This window comes from Larus michahellis, chromosome 9, assembly GCF_964199755.1.
Source record: "Larus michahellis chromosome 9, bLarMic1.1, whole genome shotgun sequence".
Taxonomy (NCBI): domain Eukaryota; kingdom Metazoa; phylum Chordata; class Aves; order Charadriiformes; family Laridae; genus Larus; species Larus michahellis.
In genome coordinates, this window is record NC_133904.1 from 21,031,654 (window position 1) to 21,058,592 (window position 26,939).

The following is a 26,939-nucleotide window of genomic DNA, read 5'->3' on the forward strand; positions in this document are numbered from 1 at the left end:
GAAGACAACATCTGATACCTAAAAGATAAAAAAATTAAGACTTATTGTAGAAAGATTTTCCATTTAAAGCTACCATATCTTCAAATACACATGCATGTTGTTGGAATATCTTATAAATCACAAATTGTATAGGATTTCTAGAGTGGACAAGCAAATCTTCAGAGTCTCCAAAAGTCATGAACTATATAGGCATATTAGAATGCTTTTCTTTGTCCTTCAGGATGTATTTCTTAATGAGCAGGTGTTACATAAATTCTTGCTTCTTGGATCTGAATATTTGTTATTGTCTCAACAAAGGAGGGCTCTAAAACAGGAGCTGAGGGTTTATTATTCAAAATAGAGTACCAAAGCAGTGATAAACTGGGAGAAATTTGGAAAACTTAGTGGAGGAAGTGTAGTGTTAAAAGATACAGTGTGCTCATTGTTTCTGTTGGAGTTTAAACTTTGCCAATGCAAAATTGAATAATTGTCACTGAAATCGGGAATGAACTTCTTAACGCCAATGTAGTCTTAAGAAGCAGGCAATTTTTTATTTGTCGCTGGGGACATGGGGGATCTCTCCACCTAACATGTCTACTGAATGCAAGATTCACAGAGACTTGTATCCATACAGAATATGCATGGTCATTACATTTCCCGGTACTCACTACCATATTCATTACATTTCCTGGTACTCACTGCCATATTCACAACACCTTGGCACATGCGCATTAAGTCTGTTAGGGGCTTCGTGGTAGGTTTTGGATGGTTCCTAGTGGTGTATGGTGGCTGGTTTGAGCTGATAATAGAGGAATCTCTTTGTGTGGATTGGGGAAGATAAATGGAGAAGCTTTTGCAACTCCCTCATTTATTTTGCAAGCTTGTTATCGGTCCCTCCAGTCTCTTTGAGGATGTGGTGTTCTTCACTGTTTTTTCTTCACAAGGAGTTATACTTACCTATTTACCAGACTCTCAAGTTCCTGGTTGTAACATAACCACAGGAAAAAGATGTTCTTCATGTGTGCCTCATTAGTAGTGTAGTTATGTAAAAAAAAAAAAAAAAAAAAGGCATAGCAGGTTTTTTCAGTCCTGACATCTAGTCAGGTACCATCATAGGTAACCATACTGAAGTCGTCTTTTGGAGCAGATTTCTGGCTCAGGTTGCATTTACTGCAGTATGCTTTAGCTGGTATTGCACATGACTCGTGCTAGTGATGAAATGAAATCAAGATAACCAATATTTGACTAAATCCTCACTGTTTCAATATGTGGGAAGCATGACAGAATAGACTTCAACTACTCTTCTGCTGAGTTTAATTAAGAAAGTATATTTGCTGCAATTCACATACTATATGAAGAGCCAGTGTAATAAGTGTCCCTTGTTAGAACAAATGAATCAGAATTTGTGGAATTCTAGTTCTGTTTCCAGACTCATGGGAAAGAATCTCAGCTTTCATCAGAAGAATAAATGTTTAGCTTTAGATTGGAAAGAAAAAAACAGAATGTCAAGTCATTTTATGAGATAATCCTAATTTTTTTCTGGTAATCACATTTCCTCCCACTTATGTCTATTTTGGGGCCCTCAGTTACTGGAATAGTTTCAAACATTCTTCATTTCTGACACCACTAGAATTTTAGTGAGAGCTGAATCTCAGGCTATAGGGTTATAGGAATGTAAGTGGCTTACTATTGGCTGTGCTACTTGCATCCCTTTTTCTTCTGCCAGCTGCAATGCTTGTTGGATCCTTTGCTGAGCCATTTCACCCCGTAATCTGGCATAAACTGATTTGGTAAATGAACTAAAAGTTATTCTGTTTCTTTAGCATGCTGAAACACATGACTTGTCCAGTGAACAGAGGTGCCAGGCTGAAGATGTGATATGAGTAGTTAGTAGTTAAATAGGCTTAGGCTGTCCTAGAGCTATAGCCTTAGGCAGTGGAGATCTATTGTCTGCACCTTCCAGTACTTGGCTTATCTTCATGCAGGCAGATGACCTTTCTGAATGCTTCTCTTCATGTCATGTGAAAACCACAACCCTACTGTCAGATTTGAGTCCAAAAAGTTATCTTGGTGATTGGAGGTGGCTCATGTAGTTTAATATGACCATCTATGATGTGTGGAAGTGGGAATTTCCATACACATTCTTTTTTTAATAAGCTGTGGTATTTAATTGAACCCTCTCTGAGTCCTTCCAACTCTTTATCTGAGCTGGTGGAAGATACCCAGCTTCCCCTCTTGCCTGCCATTCTCCCAGAGGGAAGAGTTAGGGAGTTAGAGCAGCTCTGTGAAAATACAGTAAGCTGTGGAGATCGCCATAACAAGGTGACAAAGGAGAAGGGAGCAAAACCTTCCCCTGTCTGCAGCAGCAACCTATCATTATGTCTAGGCTGTGTCAAAATATGCAAAGCTTAAGAGGGGTGAAAATTGTGTTCATCTAATGCTCAAATTACCCCACCAGTATTTTGCCAGTTTTACCATTCTGCTTCATCAGTTGACAGTAGTGCATAAATCATTGTGTGGTGTTATTAGGTTTCTGTAAAATGTTCGCTAACACTAAACACTTCATTGAAACATGGAAGCAGAAGTCATGTTTTTTTTAAGCTCTTGAGTATAGAGGGGAAAAAAAGGGCAGAAAAAAGCTTCTGAATCACAATCGTTTGTGATCCCTGGCTTTTTAAATTTTAGTTTGAAGTCACAAATAAAGCCTGATTCATCCTGCTTTCTGAAATTTGATGTCTTTGAATAAAATGGCATCAATTTAAAACTTCTTTCTTGGAGAGGTAATGAGACAACTACTTTTTTAATAGCTGTGGTTTCCAAACCTGGTTTAGCTTTTTGTTTTTAAAAACTATACTCAAGCAAACTAGACTTTATATTTGGTCATGTTTAAGCTAGTATATCTCAGGACAGGAGTAAGCTGGGAAAGGCCTTCTTGGAAGCAGTGACACAAGAGGTGTTGGAGGTGACTGGATAATCCAGCTGAACATTGGCATTTAGTGAAGCTCTGAGCAACTAAGCCTTAGGTATAAGAACAGATGAGTTTAACAGGCAAGGTAGTAATGCATGTTGTCTTCTGCAGCTGGCACTGCTTGCTACAGTTGCTTTTGGAATTCAGAAAGGGTTGCTAGCACGCTGGAAAAAGGTCAGTCTGAAAATGAGTTAAAGGCATATTTTTCAGTCCTAAAAATGAATGCAGGTGCTACATTTGTTTAACTTCATGAAAGGACACATTTGTCAAATCACAACTTAATCAGAATTTATTGATGTAGGTTCTTAGCTTATAGGGTCTAGGCTGCAAAAGCGTAACAAAATTTAAGTGACTGCTACAATAGAAAGTTGTACAAATTTACTGTGTGCTAACTACCATGTGGGACAGCTGATGCAGTGGTGCTTCTCTTACTGTCAGTCTTTAAAACAAGACTGGGTAGCCATTATGTAGATTTGAATACCTCTTTGTGTTTCTTTTTTTAACAGAAGTTAGGTGGCCAGTGCTAAATGGGTCTGTCTGGGTGATCACAATCATCCCCTCTAGCCTTTTTATGTGGGTACGCTTGCAGCTTGACAGATAGCAAATAAGCTTTTTTAGTTCTAGCCCAGGAAACTTTCTTGAAAGTACAAAAGTCTTGCAAGTATTTGTATTAGACTAACCAAAGTAGTCTTTGTCTTGACATAAGATTTGATTTGATTGTTCATCTGTTTACATTTGGATATAAAAAGCTATAGAATTAATAACTGCATGTTAAATTTAGACTGTGGGACTTTACGTGAATTGCTTTGAGTAGTGATATGAAAATCATCCTAATATCAAAGATATTTTCCTTTCTTGAGAAACCTTTTCTGTTAATGTTGTCTTAACCTTATAAAAACTTAAAATTCATTACAGGTATGAAAAAATGTGAACTCTGGTATACATAGCTTACTTGCATTTTCTCTATAGAAAAATGCTTTAAATGTTTGAGGGTTTCTTTAAGTATGTTACTTGCATAATGTTATTGCCAATTGTAAATATGTACATTCTGTCCCAATGCCATTTCAACAAAGTATTTCTCAAGGGAATTACAGAAAAGGCACTTACCAGAAGAAGGGTTTGCAAAGCATACAGAAAATAACAGATTACAAGAAACTTTCCATCATGCTCCTAAAGTTTATGTTCTTGCGGTGCTGTTGGTGTGGAGAAGTATTGTAAGTATTAATGTGCAAATAAGCATGCACAAAGTGTTTACATTTTTATAGTGAGAAAGTGGGAAGACACGGGATTTCAAATGCATAGTGAAGGCTAGAAACTAAAAAAGAATATAAATAAATATCTAACTTCTAAGTGTCTTTGTATTATAGACTTCTAGGAATTATGTTTAGAAAAAAAATGTTATTTCTTTATTGATACACAATTCTTTGTTCTCGAGTCTGAGGTCAGTAATTTTTGTCAGGTAAGGGTGTATAATTGACTTTTTATGGACACATTTAAATAATGCTATAAAAATGTAGGAATTTTCTGGTCTATAGCGCTATTGTATGGTTGGGTGTTTTCCTTCCAGCTTGTGTGAATGTGGATCAGTGACTGACCGATAGAAGACTCTGGGCAGTGATGAGGCAGGACTGTGATAATGCAGCCCTGCCGTGATATATTAATTGAAAGTTATCATGAAAAACGTACACTAGTCTGTCATATGCAGACTTAAATGAGTTGTCAGTTTACAGTAGAAAAATGTATCTGTCATATCTCCATTTTTGAGACTTCTTAGTGTCTCTGGTTCTGGACTTGCTTGATGGCATCTCACGGCTGTGGATGTATTTGTGTAGCATTGTAACTAAAAATACAGAAATTTGAGCAATTGGAGATTTTTGCAGATCAGAGAAAGAAGTTTCCTGGCATTTGCTGTGACTTTCTACTGCTAAATAACTTAGTGCTAAAATGAAATGAAAAGTAATCACCCCAAAGAAGCTAGACAGTACATCAGCAAAAGCTGACAAGGAATTAGAATGGTAATTGATATTTGAAGGAATAGACAAGAAATGACAAATCAATTGGGTTTTGGATGTTGAACATCCAAAAGGGGTTGCAAGTGTATTGTGTAAAATACTGCAGTGACAAGCCATGATTTGTAACTGCCATTGAGAAATTCAGAGTATGGGAGGCTTGTTGAAACCCATAAGGAGATGGTGCCATGTGGGAAGAAGGTGATGGAGTTAAAAGAAATTGTATTGATGAGAGGATGTAGAGGTTGATAAGATCTAATTTGTAAAGCCACAGTGAGAAATTAAGGCATCAGGTTCGTTGTTCATTGTCAGTTCTCATTGTAAAAATGAATTCATCTCTGTAAGGGATGTTGCCTCTACAATCACAAGCTGAAGCTAACATGCCTCTAGCCTTCATTTTAGAATTAAATGACCTCTTTGAGGTTACGGTATGGTCAAGTAGCTGATTCTTGAAGGAATCAAGACATCTGAATATTCCCTGGGTTCATTCTTTCAGCTGAGTTCCCTGGCAATTTTTTGACTTGTCTCTGCCTCTGATTTTTGTGACCTTTCTCTCATGCAGATAGATCTACCTTCAAATGTGATAGCTCCCAGCCTCACTCGTGGCAGCAGTCACTCTTAAGTCTGAACCACCACACTTGTAGTAAGGAGGAAATATTTGGTTGTTCAGGTAGGGCTTGCATATCACTGTGAAGGTGGTTGCATGCTACTAGTGGCATGAATGTTAGTTTGTGAACCTTAATCTAGCTTTGGAACAGAATGTCTCTTCAAATTTTGATATAGTGAAGACTTAATTTCTTTTCACATTTAGACCCATATTGTCATGCAAATAATAGTATATCCTCTGTGAGGCTAGAAATGAGAACTTATCTTTTGCTTAAACACAGTGAAGAGCTTGATGTTACAGTATCTTCTTAGTCCCTCAGTTGTCTGTCCCTATAATCTTGTGAAAGTGTATGCAGTTCATTATGCTCTGTCCTCCATTTGAAGGACAGAATATATTGAACAAGTGGCCTAATTAGTGGAGTGGCAAGCACAGCAGCCCTGAGCTAAGCTTTTCATTTGAAGAAAAGAAAAAAAAAAAAAAACTACTTAAAACTTCTACTGAATTAAACCTACTTCAAATCACTGAAAATTGGGGTCTGTGTAGTGAGCCTAACATGTAACTCCTCTCTGAAATAACTTGCCATTGTTTTTTGCAGTTTGTTGAAAAGGTTTGAATTCAAGTAAATACTGCTTATGGTACTCAGAGTTGAGAGTAACTCTGAGCTTAATACCAAGGTTGAGGGAGTCTTTGTGTAGGGGCAGTATAATATTGGAAGTCCAGCTCTATCTTCAGTAGTTGGAGAGAAGATCCTGGATCCCTTGCTAAAGTTGCTTTTGATGGATTTTTTTCTTGTTAATAGATAAGTGAAAACTTTCCTTCTCTGGTCTGGTGGTAGAGAGAATTGTCTTTATTCTTCTGTCTCTCAAGCTGGCGAGGTCTGGAGAGGTGTTGTCTGATACTCCTCCATTCTTGGTGGCCATTGTAAGGAATTTTTTGAACTGCTTTGATGGTCCTATCTTCTATTCAACACTTCTCTGTCCTGGCAATAAACAGTGCTTAATTCTTCAGCTGTTGGTAGCCTTTTTAACAAAAAAAAACCCAAAAAGCAGTGAGGGTGTTTGTTAGTTTACTTCTGTGTTGACCAGAAGCTTTGAGCCAGACTGTCTACCATGGTCGTGTCTGCCATAAAGATGACCTTCAGTTTGATTTTTTAGTAGGTGTTGGGACCTCCAGCAGTCCCTTCTAGTGTGTCTGTGAATCATTAAATGTGAATGATACAAGAGATTTATTTCTTGATTTATGGAAGTAGGATTAATTCAGCATAGCAGAAAATGTGTACTCTTCTCAGGTTGTTTCCTTTTTCTTCCTCCACAACTGAGCAGGAACAGCCAACAAAGAAAACAGTGACTAGACACATGTCTTGCTCATTAATGTTTTGCTGGGTGGATCTTAGTGAAACTAGTTGGAATCTGCAGATTTTTTGTGTGGTTAGAAGATGTTTACATATAAAATGTATGATTATCAGGTGATGTTAGGAAATGTTACTGAGAAGGACATTTTAAATAGGAATACAAACAAGTTCATGGTGATTAAGACATGGATACTTGAGTAGAGGAAAACTTCAGTGTGAAATGGATGAATCTTTCTGCTTCTTGATAATTGAACTGTTAGCTATAAATGAAAGATACTTCAATTGCCCAAAAAATACAATTTTTACAAGCTGAAATTTCAAGCATTCTTTCCTAATCAGCTTGATTACTTGGTATAGTTTTGAATAATAGGCTTCTCCTTTTATTTGTCTTTTATATGCTAAACTCCAAATACCTAGGGATATTGTGCTGTGGATGGGAGATGCTAAGTAGTGTCTGGTGCAGTAGTCCTCTGTGGTCTCTCAGGAATCTTTATTTAGACATTGCAACCTGCTCTTGGGGGATTACACATGGCTATTACTTATTATCAGGAAACAACAGGAGAGGTGACTAGTCTGTTTTGAGAACTATATACTTGTTGATGAAGAATCAGTATGTGCTACTTATGGTAGCCAGGTAAGGGTTACTTAAAGGTTTACTTATTTAAGAGTTTCTTCTGGAGTGGATATTTTATCATGAAAAACAAAATTCAGTTGAGATGTGAACTGAACCTGGTGGATTCTTTTTAGTGAGCTTACCATGGAGTTTTGGAATGCCGTGGGCATATTTTGTCTACAGTTAAACATAGATGACCCTTTCTAGAGGTCAGGAAACAGTTCCAGGGTGGGAATTAGCTGTTTTGGGAGACTGTTAAAGACCAGTAAAGCCGAGTTTCCATTACTGTAATAAATGTTTTATCTCAGGAAGTCTGTAAGCTCAAATATGATTGTTCAAGTTTTCATAAAAGCTGAATACTTTCTGCTTTTAAAAATGTAATATTTAAAAAGCAATGTCATGCTTTTGGGGTTTTGTTATGTCAGATGTGGGGAGGAGCAAAATATAGATGAGTGCTTTTTCAGAGCAGCCTTTTTTTAAATGGAAAGGGAGTGCTGGTGACTGAAAAGACAGTTGCCTAACTGAAAAGCCCCTGAGTGAACTTTTAGGATTAAGTGTGGTAATGGATCCTCAGGTAATCCGTGTATTTGCTTCTAACAGGCTGTAAAAGATAACCAAGGAAAGTAAGTTTCCTGAATGTGCAGCACTGTGCCTGCACTTCTGTTGTAAAATGTTTGTTTAGGCTCCACAAATCAAAAGGCAGAGTAATGCCTAAACTCTTGTTTTCTATCAGTTTGCTTTGTCTGTTTCTGAGGTTATATGGAGATGAAATCTATGTTATAGCCCTTCTGAAAATACAAATATTTTTGTTTTCCCATTATTTAATGCTGTGTAAACCAGAGGGTCACTGACCTTTTGTCAAGGATCATGAAGACTTTAGTTCTTATTTCTCTTTGCAGTATAATGTGTGTTCAAGTCGGATTCTCACAAATACTTCTAGATGTCTGAAACCAAGCAATGACTAACAGCTAGGTGAGATGTCCAAAATAAAGGGTTAAGCTTGGTAGCATTTTAAAGACTGTTTCTGAAGTTTAGTTGTATTCTTAGCTCTTAAAGATTTCCTATATGACCTTCCTTAAAACAGCTATGCCTCTTTACCCATATATAGGGGGACTGGGATAATATTTATGCTTTAGCTCAAAGGAACCACGTTTATTTAACAAATATATATAGAAATGAAATCAACCAAAGGAAATGTAAAAGCAGTATAAATCTTTGCTGTTTGCTAAACATGGTAAATACTCAAACCTGAATGCCAAATATCTTTCAGAATGTTTATAACTAAACATGCTTTAGGAATCCTTTCAAATGTAAGTGCTTGAGACAGTGTTACATGCGAGACCTCCATCCTCATATCTTTTCAGTCTTCAGCCTATTTGAAAAGATTTACATTCTCTTTTAGGACTAAATTTATCACGTGCGTAGATAAACGCTATTTTGCAGAGCTTGTGCATGTTTTCCATCTGCAGGTCCTTGTTTCCAGCATCTGAGGAGCAGCTGTGGAAGAGGGAAGTTAGATGAGCAGTTTATTGTAGGTCTTAGCTGCACTTTTCCCAGGTTCTTGTTTGCTGTTTGGCTCTAAGCTCTAGGCCAGGGATGTTCTGCTCTTAGTCACTATTTTCCCCGGCTTCTTTTGACTTCTTGCCTATGATATGACATGATAGACAGAAAGAAGAGATTGCAGCATCAATAAGACAGTAGGAAGAAGTTATCCACTGTCCTGACAGCAGTTTGTTCAGGCTACTGGAAGTGGCTTGGGGATCAGATGAAATATTGCAAATGTTTACCTCTTGTTTTGAGCACTCAGCCTAGGATATTTAGGCATGCTGCTGGCACGGCTTATTTCTTTTCAATCCTACTTCAGCTGCACAATTAAGTATTTTCATTATGTGTACCACAGGTGTTCCAGAAACGTGCAGTCTGCCTCTTCCCATACCTCACACATGTTTCTGGATGTCTGATTCATGGCTTAAAACTGGAGACCATTCAGACTTTTCCAGTAGGCTTGTGCCATTGTGGGATTTTTCCCTTTGTTTTCCATTCATGATGCTAAATAGCATAATTTCCTGTTGCCTTTGGAGGATGAAGATAGGTAAAGGTTTATTCTAACTTGTCCACATTCTGCTGTTGATGTAAGTGAATTCTTTTATGAAACTGTGGAAGTATGTGTGTTCTTGTATGATTTCAAAATTTCTGTGTGCTTTCCCTTTTGGTGGTGAGAGGGAAATCCTGGTATGTACCTAGTTAAGAGCATATAGTTTGTCTTTCTCCCATTTCCCTAACTCTTCTTATTCATGTTTTGGGTGTAGTCTTTCCCTATAGTGCTTGTCTCTACACATTTCATCTGTGGCCTCAGACAACTTTAAAACCTTGTTAGCACTGGTCAAAGGAGCTATCTGCTTCTCCAGGAGATGGGATGCTTTGGCAGGATCGTGCTGTCATTTCTATTTCTGTTTCATTTCTTTTCATGAATCCAGACAAGGTTTTGTAAGTGGTGTCCACTGGTATCTTGATACTTGCTTGAACCTTGTGTCTGGCTTTTTGTGCTTGTTTTCCTTATTATTTTTTCCATCCGTCTGTTTCTGAGGTCTATACAATTTTTATCCTATGATGCCAATGATATGATGTGTGTGAAACAATCCCAAATTAAAGAGTCTTAGAGCCTTGGCTGAAAAGGGATTTTGGTGTACTTCATGCAATATGCATCCAAACTTTCATTTCTGATACATATTAGTCTATTACCAGAGAGCTTTAAGAAAAGATTAGAAACAAAGTCCAATCCAGATCTTCACTATTCTTGCTATTGGAAACAATTTGCTAGTATCAGTTCTGTTGATCTTTTAAAAGGGAAGAAATAGCAGATCAGAGTGAATGGTTATGTATTTGTTATTTTGCACAACTAGGACTATCTAAAGATTGTGATTTCTTCTACATGACAGGTTTTGGTTTCCTCAGTGTCATTTGTTTTCTGTTGGAATAACGCAAGGCAACAGCAAGAAAATCAGAGCAAAAATGTATGGAATCTGGCATGTCATGTTTTTTCTGAAGATGTGTCTTTTCTGAAAACAGGCAGGATTAGTTGCCTGTTTTGTGTGAGAATCATTGGTTCTTCCCACACTTCATTTCCTCTAACCTTTGTCCCTGTACTTGTATCAGTGCATTAAAATACCCAATTCCATGCTGTCTTTGTGGCTTTTTAGGTCAGAGTAGATGCTTTTGTCTTGGGTCATGAAGCCTGTGGTGAGTCATTCTTTTTAAGTATATACTCAATCCCTTTTTCAGTACGTTCTCACATCCGAAGTATTCAACCCCATATTCTGTAAAATGGTCAGTAAAGACTTGTTTTGGTGGGTATGTGCATGAGAAATTCCAGTCTGTATTCCACTGTGGCAGCAGCCAGTGTTTCCTCTCCCAGAATTCAAGCGAGCTGGGAGCATATGCTGTACTTCCCTGACAACTTTTGTGATGAGCAAGGCTTTGAGAGAGAGCAAATGTGCTACAATAGCTTTGAAACAACTTTTTCAATCCCAGCAGGTGTATCCACTCTTCAATTATTTCATTTTCAAATATGTAACTTTTCATTTCACTGGCCAGTCACAATCAGGATTCTTTGACAATTCAGAGTTATCTCTAGTTCAGAATACTTGTTTGCTATTTTAAATCAAAGTAGTCCTCAAGCATTAATTAATAGTGTTTCTTGTTTCACTTGTGTGATGCTGGTAAATGTTAGAGCTGGGCAAACACCATGAAAAACTTTATGGTGTCTGTTCATTTACATTTTTTAATAAACTGGCACTTCTATGTTTGCATTCCACAAACAGTGAAATAATTGAGTCTTACTGACATAAATGATCAGAGGAACTGAACTTTTGAAGGAAAGTAACTATTTACTTACTGGTGGGGAAACTAGCAGCTGGTAAAGTCTTGGAAGATTTATAATCACTGTGGTTTCAAAGAAGTGTCTGTGCTCAAGGTGTGGTTTGTGTGTCTGTTACATAGTTGGTGGTTGTGGGCTTTTAATGGCTTATCCCTTTTGCCTTGTTAATGTAACAGTAGCTATTGGAAAACTTTGTCCTGTGAAATATGAGGTCCTCAGACCCTAGAAAAATTTTCAAATGACAGAGCAGGTGAAGAGGTACACTAAATTGCCTATAGCAACTGGAAATTCAGAGGAGATTTTTATGGACAAACTACAAAACCAGTGCTGTCCCTGGTGGTCAAATAGTGGATGGATTTAGGTAGAGTGATTAAGTAAAATAAAATTATCAACATGTATTTTGATACTTATTTTTTGTGATATGAATGGTTTGTATTTTCTCTTGTGAGATCTGTAACACGAGGATTAAATGAATTTTGCAGAGCTGTATATGTTAGTGGTATTATTTTAAACAGCAACTGATACTACCATTGAGAAAGTAAATTCAGAATAAAATGAACTATCCTAATCTGTAGATGCTTAATACCTGCGATGAAAGGCTGGATGACAAAGCCTTTCCTCTGGGTACCTGTTCCACAGCTACTGATTTTAGCTGGATAGCACAACTAATTGTACAGTCATTTCACTGTGGGGTTTTGTTTTCCCTGAGTGATCTAAAAAGCTCGTTTATTGCTGATGCAAAATTTCTTTTAAGTATTTGAAGGGAGAGGGGATTCAGTGTTGAGCTATTCTTGCTTTTGTCTGCGGAGTTGAGTATGTACCTTTCCTGTGCAAATAAGGGCTTAAATTCCAGAAAACAGGAGAACATTATATATATATGGGATGTCTTGTATATGCCCCATCCAAATGCATTTATATAAATAAGAGTAGAATATAGAATTCAACACTTGTGTTTGGTTTAAAAAAAAACCACAAAAAAATCCATTTTCACAGATGTTTGGCAGCTGTAACTAAGGTTTGAGTATTAATAGCTTTGTTAGCATTTGCCACAAAGATCCAAATAAACTAAGCATAAAACTAAGCTTTACATCTTTCTTTCTTTCTTTCTTTTTTTTTTTCTTAAACTGCTTGGAAATGCAGTGGAACTCTGGATTTTTTTCCTGCAAGTCTTTATTTTGGTCTCTGGTGTTTCTTTGTTTTTACTGGCAAGAAGTAAAAATAAAAGCAGTTGGCTGTTCACTGGTATATATTTTCTGGTCTGACAGAAAAGCCTTCATTCCATTAGGTTTGGCTTGCAGTTTTCCTGAAGTCACAAAGACCTTTGTTGAATGCCTGTAGGGGGAAAAAGTCAAATCTGATTTTTGCAGTCAAGCATGTTGGATAATATGCTTCTGCTCCAGTTTGGTGGAAGAAGATGCTGCTGTCGAGAGAATCTGAACTTCCTCTGACAGCTCCAAAAGCATGTGGTTTTAATTGGAGATGTACTTGCTTTAGTTTTCTTTCTGATATTCTGGCTACATGTGGACAGACGGGAAGTGATGATCCTTCAGGGTTTTCTCTTAATAAATCTGAATTTAAAATATTTACACAATGAAGTGCTTGGGTTCTGGTGCACAGATAAGGAATATGATGATTCTTCTGTGACATAAAGATTTTTTTTTTTTAATCTGTTATTATCTGAATGGTAAGGTTTGGAGCTATTTGTTCTGGCAAATGAGAGACTTCAGGAATAGGAAGCATGGGAGAAAAATCCTCCACTCAGCAGTAATGTTTCTAAAACTAGAACAGGCAATGAGGTAATTAGAACTCCTGCAGTGTTTTATAATCAGGCTGCAAATTGGATTTCTGATGCTAACTTCATATTTAAATATGCTTAACTGTAATAAATATGTATTTATAACCTTTTACTTGGATGACTAAATAGTTTAGCAATTCTTGATTTTATTTTTTAATTTGCTTAAGATCATCTGATGCAATGTAGTCACTGAAAAGGCAACATTGCAAAGGACTCTTTTCACCCTTCTTTTCCAGTTGTCAAGGCCATCTTAAGCCTCCATGCAGCCTTGGGATGAGTAAGAAGTCAGTTTGCATTTGACAGTGACTTACTGTATGACCAGACCTGTGCAGACACTGTAGAGTCCAGCCTCATTTCACATATGTTGTGAATCACTTTACACAAGCAAAGCAAGTTACATTTTGTGGGAGCAATGAACATTTTGCAGAGTGTACAGTAATTGCTTTGCTTCGTGTCTGGAAGAGACTGTTTCTTCATCCGGCGTGAGCCATGAGAGTGCACAGTGTCAGAGGAGAATGCCTGCTTGTAGCTTGCATTGTTGTAACAGTCTGGCCATGAACATGTTCTATTCTCTCTAGTCTCCCTCTTTGAAAAATAAGAACGCAGATGTGCTACACTGAGGTGGTCTGCTAGATAAATATTGCTTGATTGCACATTTTAAATGGCATCTTCGCTGTTTGAGTAAAATGATCTGATTCTTTGAAGAAAAGGTTGAATCTGACAAATTTTACCCTTATTGCATGCATAAAAGACTCTTACAAAAACTTAATCTTTAGACTACGTGTCATCCATGTGTTTAGGTCTGCTGCCCTATAATAGCATCGTTAACAATGCGACCATAGTAATGATGTAATGGAAGTGTCATTCATTCTGCCTAGCCCCTATCATGGATTTGTCCTCACCTGTGATTTTACAACTGCCTTCTTTTAACTTTTCCTGTCTACTGTATAGATGTGACTAGAAATTGGATCATATGGATCTTTCAGTCTACTCAAAATACAGCTCAGCTACTTCATCTTTCCTGCTAGAATAACATTACAATTATATGGTATAGCCTACAAAAGTTAGTATGAGAAGAAATTAAGAAAAGGTATTCAAACTATACTGGTTTTGAAAGGTATTTGATTACCTACTGTTGATTCTTCCCTGTGTATTGATATATGTAGTAGCACTTACATCTTTATGCTGTATCAGTGCTTCTTTTATTTCCCAAATAATACTGTCAAAACATGTTGGTACACTGCAGTATTAAGTATGATATCTCACTGCATGCAAGTGAGGTGTCCAGCTAGAAAATTTACACTGAAAGTTACAGAAAACTGTTGTAGATTTTCTGGACCATGAAGCCTTTGTTTCTCCTGAGAGATGAGGGAAGGGAGAGAAAGAAAAAGATAAATTAAGCCAGATTTTTGATGGCTTAGGGTAATGCAGAATCTTCTCTAGGCTCATAAAGAGGCTTAACTAATGTTGGTATAGGTGACTAATGGATCTTTGGAAATGTTATCAATGTTTAAACATTGAGAGCATGAAATGCTAGGAAGCTTGTTCTTCACTGATATTTTTTGTGGTCTTGTCTTGGATTTTTGCACACACAATGCTGTTTTGTTCTCTGGAGCTCAATTTTGCACTCTTCCTCCTTGATTCTTCTACTTGTGTTTTTGCATTTGTTTTTTGTAATCCTTTTTAAATATTGGTTGGTGGTGCTGCACGCCAAACTAGACACCCAAAAACTTTTCCAGCCTCTGTAGATCAGGCTGTTGCTGCTGTTCCACAACTGACCACTGTTATGCTGGATGTAGAAAATACAAGGGAAAAAAACCCCTAAATCTCAAGTTCCTGTGTAGTTTGCACTTGGAAGTAAAATCAGTGCACAGGAGAGCCTGGGGTGTTTGGAACTAAGCCAAAGTCAGAAAAATGTATTGCTATCTGTATCAGTTTATCCATAGTAGACTGGGAGGTGTATGCCTGCTGCTGGCATTGTGAGAACAAAGTTTCTTGTTGAGCAGTGTTGTGCTTAAAATGGAAGCAGAATCTCTATGGAAACTCAAAGTAGTGGTCAGATTGAGCATTACAGTTTTGGTTTGGCTGTAGTGTTTGCTAATTGCTGGATCTTCCAGAACTGACCTATCCCAAAATAAATCATGGTTCTTCAAGCATTTTATTAAATGCTGTTGTTAATAAATAAATCAGTCTTTCTGTATTCCTGCTTAGCTGATTACTTCCCTGAGTCAGTACAGCTAGCGGTGTAGCATACAGTGAACTCAGAGCTGCTCTAGTTTGAATTAGTTTTATTTGGAGGTGGTGCTTACTTGCATTGAATTGTAGTGCTTGTAAAGGTTTGGAGTTTAACATCCGTTTCAGTTTTATTTTTGCATTGGGTATAGATGGTTAAAAAGTGAAAAGGGAATACATGTGTTAACCATTAAAAAAGTGTAAAAAAAATTGTTTCTTGTGCCTTGAATTGGGTCAAATTTTTTTTATTAGGTGCTTTAGCCCGAGTTAAAGTTGACAAAGCTGCACAAATATTCAGAATGAATCTAGATGGGACTTACCAAACATCCTTTTCGAGTCCTGGGAATTCTGTAAAGGCTTGAGAGCAGCAATTCTCTTCCTTCCCCATTACTGTTTTTTCGTCAGGTTTTTGTTTTGCCTGTTTTGTTACATCTCTGAAATGAATGTGTAGCTCTGCAGTGGGGTTGAAACTAATAGATAGTAGCTTTGGAGCAAAGGCATGGGACAATTACCCATGAGAAATGTGACTGAAAGGCTTGTGTAGGTTCTCATCCATTCTCAGTGAGCTTTTGGGAAGCTGTCTTGTTTTCTTGCTTGCTGGAATAGATCATAAGCCATTGTAAATTCACTGATGTTAAATTTTCTTTAGGATGTGTCTTGGTATCAAGTGAAAGTGTATCTATAGTATATGGGTTAAATTAAAAAAAAATGATGAAAGAATGAAGTGTGTGTTCTTCCAGCTTCCTGTGTTTGTGTTCTGTTTATATGTTGTTAAGGTTGCTGTCTGACTGCCTCCCCACAGTTTGAAGGCAACCTTAGACTCTGCTGCTGCTGACTAGGTCCAGATGTGAACAGAGGTATAGGGGATGTGATGGGAAGGTCAGAGCGGGCATGAGGGACAGAAGCACTTCTTAATGGTATGTTGAGATGCAGAGAATATGTATTGTTTTAAGGCATGTGTGGGTGTGCTCAGTGCCAGTAGATTGACATGGTGAGGCTGAAAAGAGGTCCTTGACCCCAAGAAGGCTGCTGGAGATGCTTGAACAACAAAAAAAGCTGGTTTATTTTTTGAGACCTGCATAAAGCTTTCATTCATATATATGTATATTTGCAAGGTTTTAGTCTAATTGTTTAAGCTTCCTTTTTGGATTATATTAACTCTTCCGTTGACTGACAAAACTAGAATATTGTGTAACATAAAGCAAATCTTCGTTACTCTCTTACTTGACAACTGCATGAAGCAATTTGTTGTGTATTTAGTAGCTGTGCTTAAACAGCTTTCTGGGCATCAGAGAAGAGCTTATTCTTCAAATCAGTTGAACCTTCAGATTTTCTTGTAATACATAAAGCCCCAGCCTTGATGTAGATTCTTTTGTACATGTGAGGAAGTGTTGTTTGCGCCTTCTTCTTTAAGAATTGAAATCCTGTATGTTCCACCAGAGTATCTTGCCACTTTTCCTAAAAACATTGTATTATTTGAGTTTTCCTCCTTTTTATGCCAGAGATGCTAGTATATGAAAGAAAACATAATGCAGAGTTCCGTTTCAGACAACTGCAGATGTTGCTTGGAAGGGACATCTGGAGGTTATCTTAGTCCAGCCTCCCACTCAAAGCAGGACTATTGCCAACACTAGTTTAGGTCAGTTACAGCTTTGTGTAACTGAGCATTTAGCATCTACAAGGTTAGACTTACTGCCACATCTCTGGTAACCTGTTCAAGTACTGCACTGCCTTCCTGGTGGAAAATTTTTTTCCTAGTGTCCAATCTGAACTTGCAAAGCCAATATGACTAATGAGAGTTTGGTTCTGTCATCTTCTACTTCCTTCTACATCATCTGCTTCTACATCATCCTTCTACATCATCTGCTACTTCCTTCAGGTAGCTTTAGGCACCTGTTAGATTTGCCCTTAGCCTCCTCTGTCAGACTGAGCAAACCCAGTTTCCTCAACATCCTTATCAGGTCAGGCGTTCCAGGCCCCTGACCAACTTGGCAGCCCTTTACTGGACAGCGTAGAGCTTTGCCACATCTCTCTTGAGGCTGAGGCCTCAAAACTATACTCAGTTCATGGTTTATAATGGTAGAGCAGGAATTAAATTTCTTCATTACGGTTTGAGTTTTTCCTATACGCACCTTTCCTCTCTATATATATCTCTGCTAGATGTCAAAGACCAAGAGGCAGTCTGTGTAGCTTTAATTCTTTTCTAGGAAAGGTATCAAAATGATAGGATTCTTAAAGATGATCTAAGGATCTCAACAGAAGAAAAGCAGAAGAGAAAAGAGTGAATGTCTGAAAAATGAGAGAAGGTAGCTATTCTTCTTTCTCGCACTTTCTTTCTGTAGGAAGGATAGTCTTGTTTGGAAACTTAAATGAACTTCATGGTGGAAATTAGATTGACATAATGCCTGCTTTGTGGAGACCTTCGATTGATCTACTGTGAGCATTAACTGAACATTTGCTTAACTGAACAAATTGGAGACTTACCAGAGATTAATTTATCAACATCTGTAGCAGCTTATGCAGGTGTAGAGCTATTGCTAAAGGGGGTAGACATTCCTGTGTTTTCAAAGTGAGGCATAAAATGAATAGAGCAGAGCTCATGATCTCAAAACAGAATGTCAGATGTATGATTATGCTCTTGGTTCCTGAGAGTAGCTTTTTGAGTCCTTTGACCAATTCTAACCAAATATAGCAGTGGAATAAATGTCTCTTGCATCCAGAGTCCTTTGAGGAGGAGCACAGTGCTCATCTGTTTGGGTGGCCTGCTGTATTCACTGGTTTGTTGGCACAAGTTTTGTGCCATATCAGGTGTAGTACTTGTGAGAGGGACCTGCAAGTGATATAAGATGCAAGAAAAGGTGTCATTACTTTTGTTTGTGGAAAACCTTTACCTGTGGAAGTGGGGTGGGGTGTGGGAAAACACATATAATATTAAAAACATGGAGCAGGATTTTGTGTCTTGGATCACTTTAATTTCAATGCTGAGTAGAAAGCATACCAATCCAAGAGAAAGGAGCATAAGATTATAATTATATCAATGTCTCCAAGCTTAAAGCCCAAGTATACTAGCTGAAAGGGATAGCAATACTCAAGTTGAATATCTGCTAGTTCATCAAAAGTGATTTCTAATTTCATCAAATTGATGAAATTGATGAATTTCTAGTTCATCAAAAGTGATTTCATGATTAACTGTATGACCCTTTAAAATGGGCTGAAACTGCAACTTGTAATCATGGAGTGAGTTTGTTAAGGCTCTTTGTTTTGGGATTTTTTTTTTTACTCTACAATACAACAGTTTTGTATTTTAGTGAGAAAGGGGATTAATTAATTTAATTGTTCTTTTGATTTCTTATCTTGCATCAAAGTCCCATGACAGGCTATAAGGATACAAAAGAAACTAACTCTAACTTGGAAAGTTTGTATTGAATAAGTATTGTGTCTTAAACTGCTTGCTTCTGTAACTGTTCTATGGGAGTTGAAGCTTAAAATGATCTAGTTAACATTGCTGTGTTCTCTTACTTAGCAATAACACTCAACTGTGTGCATAGATATATTGTGAGAATGTGGAAAAGGAATTATCAATTACAATCTTAATTTGAAACTTCAGGGGGGACTTAGTTTCAACTTTCTTTTGGGGTCAACACAGAAACTTGTGAGGGTGCACAGTTGAGGATGAACAGAAGGAGTAAAATAGAATTCTACAGTGTGATTTCCAGCAACACTGTGGCATTGGCACAGGGCTCAGTTAAGAGGGAAACTCTGAATTGAAGCATCATTTATGATCATTCTTCTCTGACCTTAAGCTAAGCTGCCTGTAGGATCTGTCCTGAGGCCAACCAGCTATGACTGGCCAATTGGTTTATGGGGTGGAAAAATCCATGGTATGTTGTGATGTTTAAACTGAAGTGCTGCTAAAGGGAAACAATGAGATAATTTTTTTACTTTTTTTTTTTTAACCAGAGTTATGGAGAACTTGGTGGCTGGCTCCACGCTTCCTTCTGTTTTTGCAGATGAAGATGGATCTAAGGAAGGTAGTGAAATTACAGTAACTGGGTAAGCAACTACTTCTTTTTAACCATCACCTGATAGATACTATCTCTAGGCTTGCAGGGAAACTGTTTCAGTGGGAAGAGGGCATTCTAAGTAATTTAAAAAACCAAACAAATAAAACCAACAAAAATGAATCCTACAACACTCCCTTGTGCCTTGATAGAACATCACAGGACTCTATTTAGGAGAAACCAGGACTCTTCTGAACTGATGGAAATGATCACACTTTTCCTTAACATCTCTTATCTTTAAAAATTTGCTTCCCTAAGATTTTAGTCTTTAAGACAAATTTAAACAGCATGATAGGGGCAGAGGGGGAGAGTATATATTGGCTACAGTGCTCCCTGCTAAATAAATTATTTCTGTTAAAGATTAGTGTTCGCTGATCTCTGAAAATCACTGAGAAACGGCTGCCTTTTGTTTTTGTCAGACTGACTCTGTTTTTACAGACTGAAACAATGGCCTCTTGAAATATCAATGACAAAAGAAGTTGTCTTTTAGGAATACATAGGATTCTTGCTGTGTTTTGATACTTCAAGTTTCTTTTCTGTTTTGTAAAGCACCAAGCAATAAAATTCAGACTTTGCAGGCAGATAAAGCCCCATAAAAATGAATATGGAGGCATTTACCTCAGGCAGGTCTGAATTTGGATTTATGTATCTGGGACTTCAAACTTGCTGGTGCCAAATGAGGTACGTGTTCAAATAAGATTTGTGTTTAAGAGGTATTAATGTGTTGAATGAGTTTCATCAGCTTTCACTACAAATGGCTACATCACATTGAAGTTTTTCCTGTATGTGTAGCTTAGAAAGCTTCCCTGCTAAGGGGCAACAGATAGGAAAGCTGAAACATTCTTCAAACTGTAACAGTGATTCTAAGAAACTGTATTGTTCTATTTTTTTCTGACACTTACCAAATGTAAATAACTTATATGAGTGTGTACGCTTTGTTCCCTTTCTCCCTCTCTAATTGTTAGTAATATGAACTCAGCCTGGTATCTGAAAGTCAGGCATGGATCTCTCCAGCCCTTGTGTCTTTACCGGTAATTATGTCCTGATTGCTGATGATAGTGAGTAATGAAAATATGCTGTTCTCTCTAGTTAAAGACAAATTTTCCTATAGGCATTCAACTAACAATTCTGTTTACATATTTGATTTCTATAGCTGTATTCTACATTAGCAGGAACCACTATTTTGAATATTTAAAATGCTTGGCGTGCATGTAAGCAGCTGTAGATCAGAGTAAATGAACGAAGTAGACCTGAAGCATACACTGCTGTTATAGTAATTCTCATGAATGTGACTGGGCAAGGTCAAGTAATCTTTAGCCTGGCTCAAGAACAGATTAGAATCTAAGATGAGTCCCAAAATTTTCTATTAACTTGTCCACAGAGTGCAGTGATGAGAATGACTATTGAGTTGTTGCTGTCAGAAATCTACCTTCAGAAATATTTCTGCTTACTTGCTTCCCCCCTGCCCCGTCCTCAAGACAGCTTGACCTTTCTTGGAGTAAGGTTAATTGATATAGGTCTCACAGAAAAAATAAATAGCAGCCATTCAGGAGCCTGTTGGGAGCTAGTCATATTTGTGTTTTAAATACCCACATGTATCAATAGGAGATTGTGGTGAATGAAGTTCAATCCAAAGTCATACGCAACCACAAACCTTTAAGTGTATTTGTGGAGAAATACATTAAATGCATCCAGAAAGGTGTATGTTGGTTGAAGATGAGACCATTCATTTCAAATTCCTTATGGTATTTTTGAAGAAGCGTGCATTCATGTGTTCTGATTTCTGATCCAAACCTTCGCTTCCTTGACAAATGTTTGTATAATCAAAAGCTTGACTAAAAAAAGAAAAAAAAAAAATCAAATTTGATTTAAAAATCAAACTGTCTTTGAAAGCCCATAGCAACTATGGTAGTTGTAACAGTTGATTGGATGGCACAGCCAGTTCTTCAAAAATGACTCTTTAAAAAAAACCAACTTTTATTTTTTCTTGTTAGTGTAAGGACTGAATATATTTGCAACATTTTTCCATGTTCTAGAAGATTAGGAAGGAAGTGATTTAGCAATATGATGATTAAACTTTTTTCTTTTGCTATTATGTGCTTTTTCAGATTAGCGCATTCTGAGACTTCATTCAGTGGTGGAACTTCACAGTCTGTGAATAACCCAGATTTGGTGGAGGATTTGTCACAGGTTCAGCAGCTGCAAAATGAGTCCTCTAATACTGCTGAAAACACTGAGCAGAAGCCTGAGGAGGAGGTGAGATGAAATAATAGTGACTTCCCAATGAAGCAAAAGCATGGAGTTTTGTCATTGTAGTTTCTTACCTTTTCAGAATTTTTTTTAATAGGATCACAAATTCTCATCCATTTGCCATTTTCATCTTTTGATTCTCTCTGGTTTTCTCCTGTGTTGCACAGCTGCACACAGATAGCCAAGGAAAGCTGGCAGTCATAATGTACAGAGAACAGCACACATTCAGCCAGCAGAGTCCACAGACTCGTACTGCATTCAGTCTTTTTCTGAAGACTTAATGTTCAGCTGCCACAACTTATTCTGTCTCTTGTGAGCCAGGAAAGTGAGAGACTATTGTACCCTTCTGGGAGTAACTGATGTATTTGAAAGCATTATGTTTATACTTTAGGCTATACCTTGTGTACTATCCTGCACTGATTTTTTTTGGTGACTAAATCATGAAGGAACTGAAGTTTGACATGAAATTGTTTTGGGTTTTTTGATAGATGCATTTGATATTCCTCCTTATAGTTTGTCTTCAGCTGTGAGGTCCTTGTTTGAGGAAGTAGTAAAATTCCAGAAAGGTAACTTAGCTTTAGTTTCAAAGGTAACATGATGGCAGGAACATGTTGATTTGGGGAGAGTTTAGAAGTACTGAAAGAGTTGTGTGTACATAGCATAAGACAACAGCATAGTCCAGAGAATGCTGTTGTAGTAGTATGAAGCTGGGAGGATGAGTGATAACTATATCATTCCTGTGAGCTCACAGTGTGCCAATGTCCCCTCCTTTGGAGTTTGTTCATCTTTCTATTGGAGGCGGTTAGTGGGAAAGAAAGCCTATAGAATAGATTAGAATAGGAAATATACTGTCCTGTCACCCACATTTTGGGCACATAATGCACGAAGGTGAAAGATTTGGAAGGGGCAAACTAACTTGTTAACAATTGTTAACTGATACAAAAAAATCTCTCCAAATGTAATACTGAGGCAAATGACTGGAGGGGATGGTATGTGAGGGTGAGAATAATTAATTAAAAATACCCAAACAAACAACTAACAAAAAAAAAATATTGCAATTGCATTAGCTAGGATGATAATTTTTTGGGTTATCAATTCTCATGGTTTTACAATCAGAAGTTGGTGCAAATGTTATTTTATTGTCCCTGTGGACCAGGAGATACTGCAAACAACTTTTCACAATAAGACTTCTTTGGCTTTGCTTAGAGGACAGTCAGGATTGCTCTAAAGTAAGGTTTGAAACTTACATCCATGGAGAGGATGTATTGTGGCAACACACTCCTGATGAAAATGTTTGAGATATGAATATTTATTCCTTCCAGAGGTGGTAATTCTTTTCCCTCAATCTGAATTTTCTTCCATTTTCATTTTGCAGCAGCAAAGAACTAAACGAGGAGGCTGGGCCAAAGGGAGAAAGAGGAAGAAACCCCTTAGGGACACCAATGCCCCCAAATCCCCCCTCACAGGGTATGTGCGATTCATGAATGAGCGTAGGGAGCAGCTTCGAGCGAAGAGGCCTGAAGTCCCTTTCCCAGAGATCACCAGGATGCTGGGCAATGAATGGAGTAAACTGCCTCCTGAGGAGAAACGGGTACCATTAAACTCCCTTTTCCTTGTTGGATTGTGATTGCTGTTAAATGGGAATATTGTTGTTTAGTGAGGAAGTTAACATAGGGTTTTTATGAAAGTTGTGCTTAGGAATATATTTCAAAATAAGGGGCACAGATGCTCTAGAATTCAAATAATGAATCCTGGTAGGGCTGTAGCATCTCATACAGGTGTGACTTGAGGAGAACTGTGTCCTCTAGATAGTGCTAGAATATGTTCAGAACAGGGAGGAGTGTTCTTGTGAGACATCCCACAGTTTATGCAATTCATCTGGATGTAAATGGTGTATGTAACTCAGATACAGTTGAGACCTGCCACTTTCCAGGGCCAAAGCCATTGGAAGGATGGGGCAGGCATTTATTCACTGTACCTGAGGAGAATTTGGTGGGATTTCAGAGCTGCTTGAAGGATTTTGCAGTTCTGTTTATTTTACAAACTTACCAATGCATATAAACATCTGGTGTCTTAGAGTAAGACAAGCAGACCCAGAAAGGACAGTGGCCTTCTGCACTGTCTGATGTGTGAGTGAAGCCCAAGGCAATGTTGGGTCTGGTTCTTTAACTGCTTCTGGAGTGGACATTGTTATTGGTAATGGGTATCTTACTGTCCACACCTGATTGCCAATTGGAGATTACAGCAAAGCAGTAGTTAAATCACAGTGCAACTTGATGCTATCATATGACTTTATTAGGACATTTAAGTTTTTGAAAATACTTCAAGGAAAGTTTTTATCATGGCTGGATGAAAAATGGAACGATGCAAAAACAAGAGTTCCTTTTGCTGCTTTTTACTAAGACTGTAGAATAAAAGTTATACAGAGATATTATAAAATGGTGCATAGGCTTAGCATGTTAACCATAATGGAAAATGTGTGTCAAAGCAAAGTAGCTGATGTGATAACAGATCAGTAGTGAGAATGATGTTCCTGTCTGCTGCAAGTGGGTGGGAAGGGAATAAGGGCAGGGGGTAGAGGGGCAGAATGTCTTAACATATCATCGTGTCTGAGACAGAATTTTAACCTAGGAAAAAGGAGGCTGAGTTCAAATCTCTATTCTGTCCCCAGGGAATCTGTCCTTTTTTGAGTAAAGCTGTGAGTCTCTAACCTATAGTGGGTCAGGGAAAGACTGCTGAGTACTTCCTTCCCTTCAGTTTCTCCTTCCCCTTCTTTATTAAGGCAGTGAAGGCCACTGCTGCTTCGGAACACACATCTCTCATACAACAGCCCAAAATTCTTGTTGAAGCTGAGTAAGCTTGATTTGGTTAGCTAACAACTATGAAGTCATTCTCCTGAAGCAAGCAGTGGAGTCAGAGTATACTACTGCTGTGCAGGTTAGTGTCCCATAATCCAGGGGAAAAGCGTCTCTGATATGGCTGATCTCCAGCAATAATAGCAAACTAGCTGTCTGATAGAAAAGTTGAAGGGAAAGTCTCGCATTTCCCCTGTTCCAGCCCTGTAGTCGTGCTACTTCCCTTTGTATTTGGCGAGCATAAGGACAGGTCAGTTGAGCTGACTGGACTGACCAAATAATGAGTCTCTCCCAGAAAAAGACCATTGGTATACTCATAAAACAAACACCCTAATATGTTATTCCCTTGTATGGGGAAATATCTGATGAGTTGTATAGATCTGTGCTAGAAAACCTAGGACGCCTACTTACAGATAGTGCAGCAGAACTCATTCTTACTGTTTCAAAATAATCCATCTAAAACACGGGTTAAGGAAGAAAAGCGTGTATTGTTTTTAACTCAGTTACTTCACTCTTTCAGCAGCACATTGCTGGACATAGAAAAGAAGAATTAATGTCTTATGGAAGATTACAATGTCCAAAAGCAATGCAAACCCAGCATCACCAAATTTGCACCCCAATCCAGAATGTTAACAGTGTCCTCAGCAGGGTCAAAACAGTGTTGCAAATGCATGGAATTTATAACTGTTACGTGTATTGTTGCGATGAGTTAATGAAAATAAAAGGCATACCAGGTGACTAAGGTTCACTGTGATTTAAAACTTACTTCCATTGACTTTTAAAATCCTTGAGGCAAAAAAAGGGGAAAGTGACTTTTTTTTTAAAGGATCACATTAGTAAGTGTTGCAACCACCCCCTAATTGGCTTTCAGTTCATCAGCTCCCCTGAAGAATTCTTTGGTTAAGCTCATTCTGTTATGCGGAAGTGTGAAGTATCTTCAGGCTAGAAAAAGGATTTCTTTTAACCTAAATGCAGATAGCTTAAATTGACATAACCTAGGCTCTTTTATCTTTATGCTACTCTTTTCCAATAGCCATGAAGTTTTGTTCACCTCTCAGATGAGCGAAGTGTGCGGTTGTAGAATGGTAGTGCTTTTTGTCTGGAGGGCATGAAAACAAGAGTGTATTGGAATGCCACTGTTACAGATCTGAACCTTAAAGCGTGATCTGTTAAGGTGTTCTTGTTTGGTGACACTTAATCCTTGCCACAGAAAGGCAATTCTTAAGTGTTTGGTCTATAATGTATAGGTAATATTCAGTTGAGTTGAGTAGCTTAGCAGGTTACTTCTAGGTCTAACAAAAAAAGTTAACAGAAAAGTGATTTGAATTAAAAAAAAAAAAAAAACATAGAGAAAGAAAAAGGGACAGCAGAACACAGTAATTTTATCCAGAAGTCTTGTCTTTGCATCTCACATACATTCTCATTGCTTCTTCACTCCTTTCATGTTTGCATAGGTATAGGTGAAATGGATCAGCACTTCATCTGACAAGTTGTTTTTCTTCCCTTCCTCCTGAAGGGGAGGAAACTCCCTGAAACTCTTGGACTTTTTTGTTTCAGCGATACCTTGATGAAGCAGATAGAGATAAGGAGCGTTATATGCGGGAGCTGGAGCAGTATCAGAAGACTGAAGCCTACAAAGTCTTTAGCAGGAAAGCACAGGACAGACAAAAAGGCAAATCACACAGACAAGGTATTGAATGGGACAAACATATATGCCTAGCGAGAACAACAGAAGATTCCAGCTAGTCATGTAGCATGACACTCGTTAGAAGCCTTTCGTTTAAAATGTAAACGTGTTCTTTCTATGGCATTTGCATCAGCTGTGTGTAAACTGATTAGATTTATGTAAATTTAACAGTATCTAGATTGTATTGGAGGATGTGCATTAAAAGCATCCAAGTTAGACACAGATTGTATGTGACTTATTAGGAAAGCTGCACAAGTTTTCTGTCTATAACTTGTGTGATTATGTTTGTGTAACTGCTTTAATTCTTTGGTTATTGTTTTCTCAAGTCTTGTGCATCTTGGGGTATTTCTTGACTCTTTTTTCTTTTTCAGATGGAGCAAGACAGCAAGTCCATGATCATGAGGTAAACATCTTCATTCTACCCTTACATCGGTGGGTAGATTTTCAGATGATGAAAATTTCTAGTGACGTCAGTAAAAACCAGTTTATGCCAGTTGAAGACCCTAGTCAGAGGTTTAGAATATGAATTCTTCCTCTTCCTATCCATTTTTTGATCAAAAGTTAGAAACAACTGAGTCTTATTGTAACATTAGTATGATGAAAATGAAATTTAGTAACTCTTGGACTTATGATCCTACTTATAAAGTGGGAGTGT

The 26,939-nt window shown here is 37.7% G+C and overlaps 1 protein-coding gene across 4 annotated transcripts in view; it reads left to right on the top strand.

Annotated features, from left to right (window-relative positions):
- HMG20A (high mobility group 20A) overlaps positions 1-26,939 on the top strand; it is a 45,768-nt gene that overhangs the window by 7,108 nt on the left and 11,721 nt on the right. For all 4 annotated transcript variants that reach the window (XM_074601056.1, XM_074601059.1, XM_074601055.1 and 1 more), the window contains 5 exons: positions 19,392-19,484; positions 21,601-21,748; positions 23,118-23,333; positions 26,155-26,287; positions 26,656-26,687. In XM_074601056.1, the coding sequence (XP_074457157.1) occupies positions 19,396-19,484; positions 21,601-21,748; positions 23,118-23,333; positions 26,155-26,287; positions 26,656-26,687 (618 nt within the window). In that variant the 5' untranslated portion in view covers positions 19,392-19,395. The remainder of the gene's footprint in view (positions 1-19,391; positions 19,485-21,600; positions 21,749-23,117; positions 23,334-26,154; positions 26,288-26,655; positions 26,688-26,939) is intronic.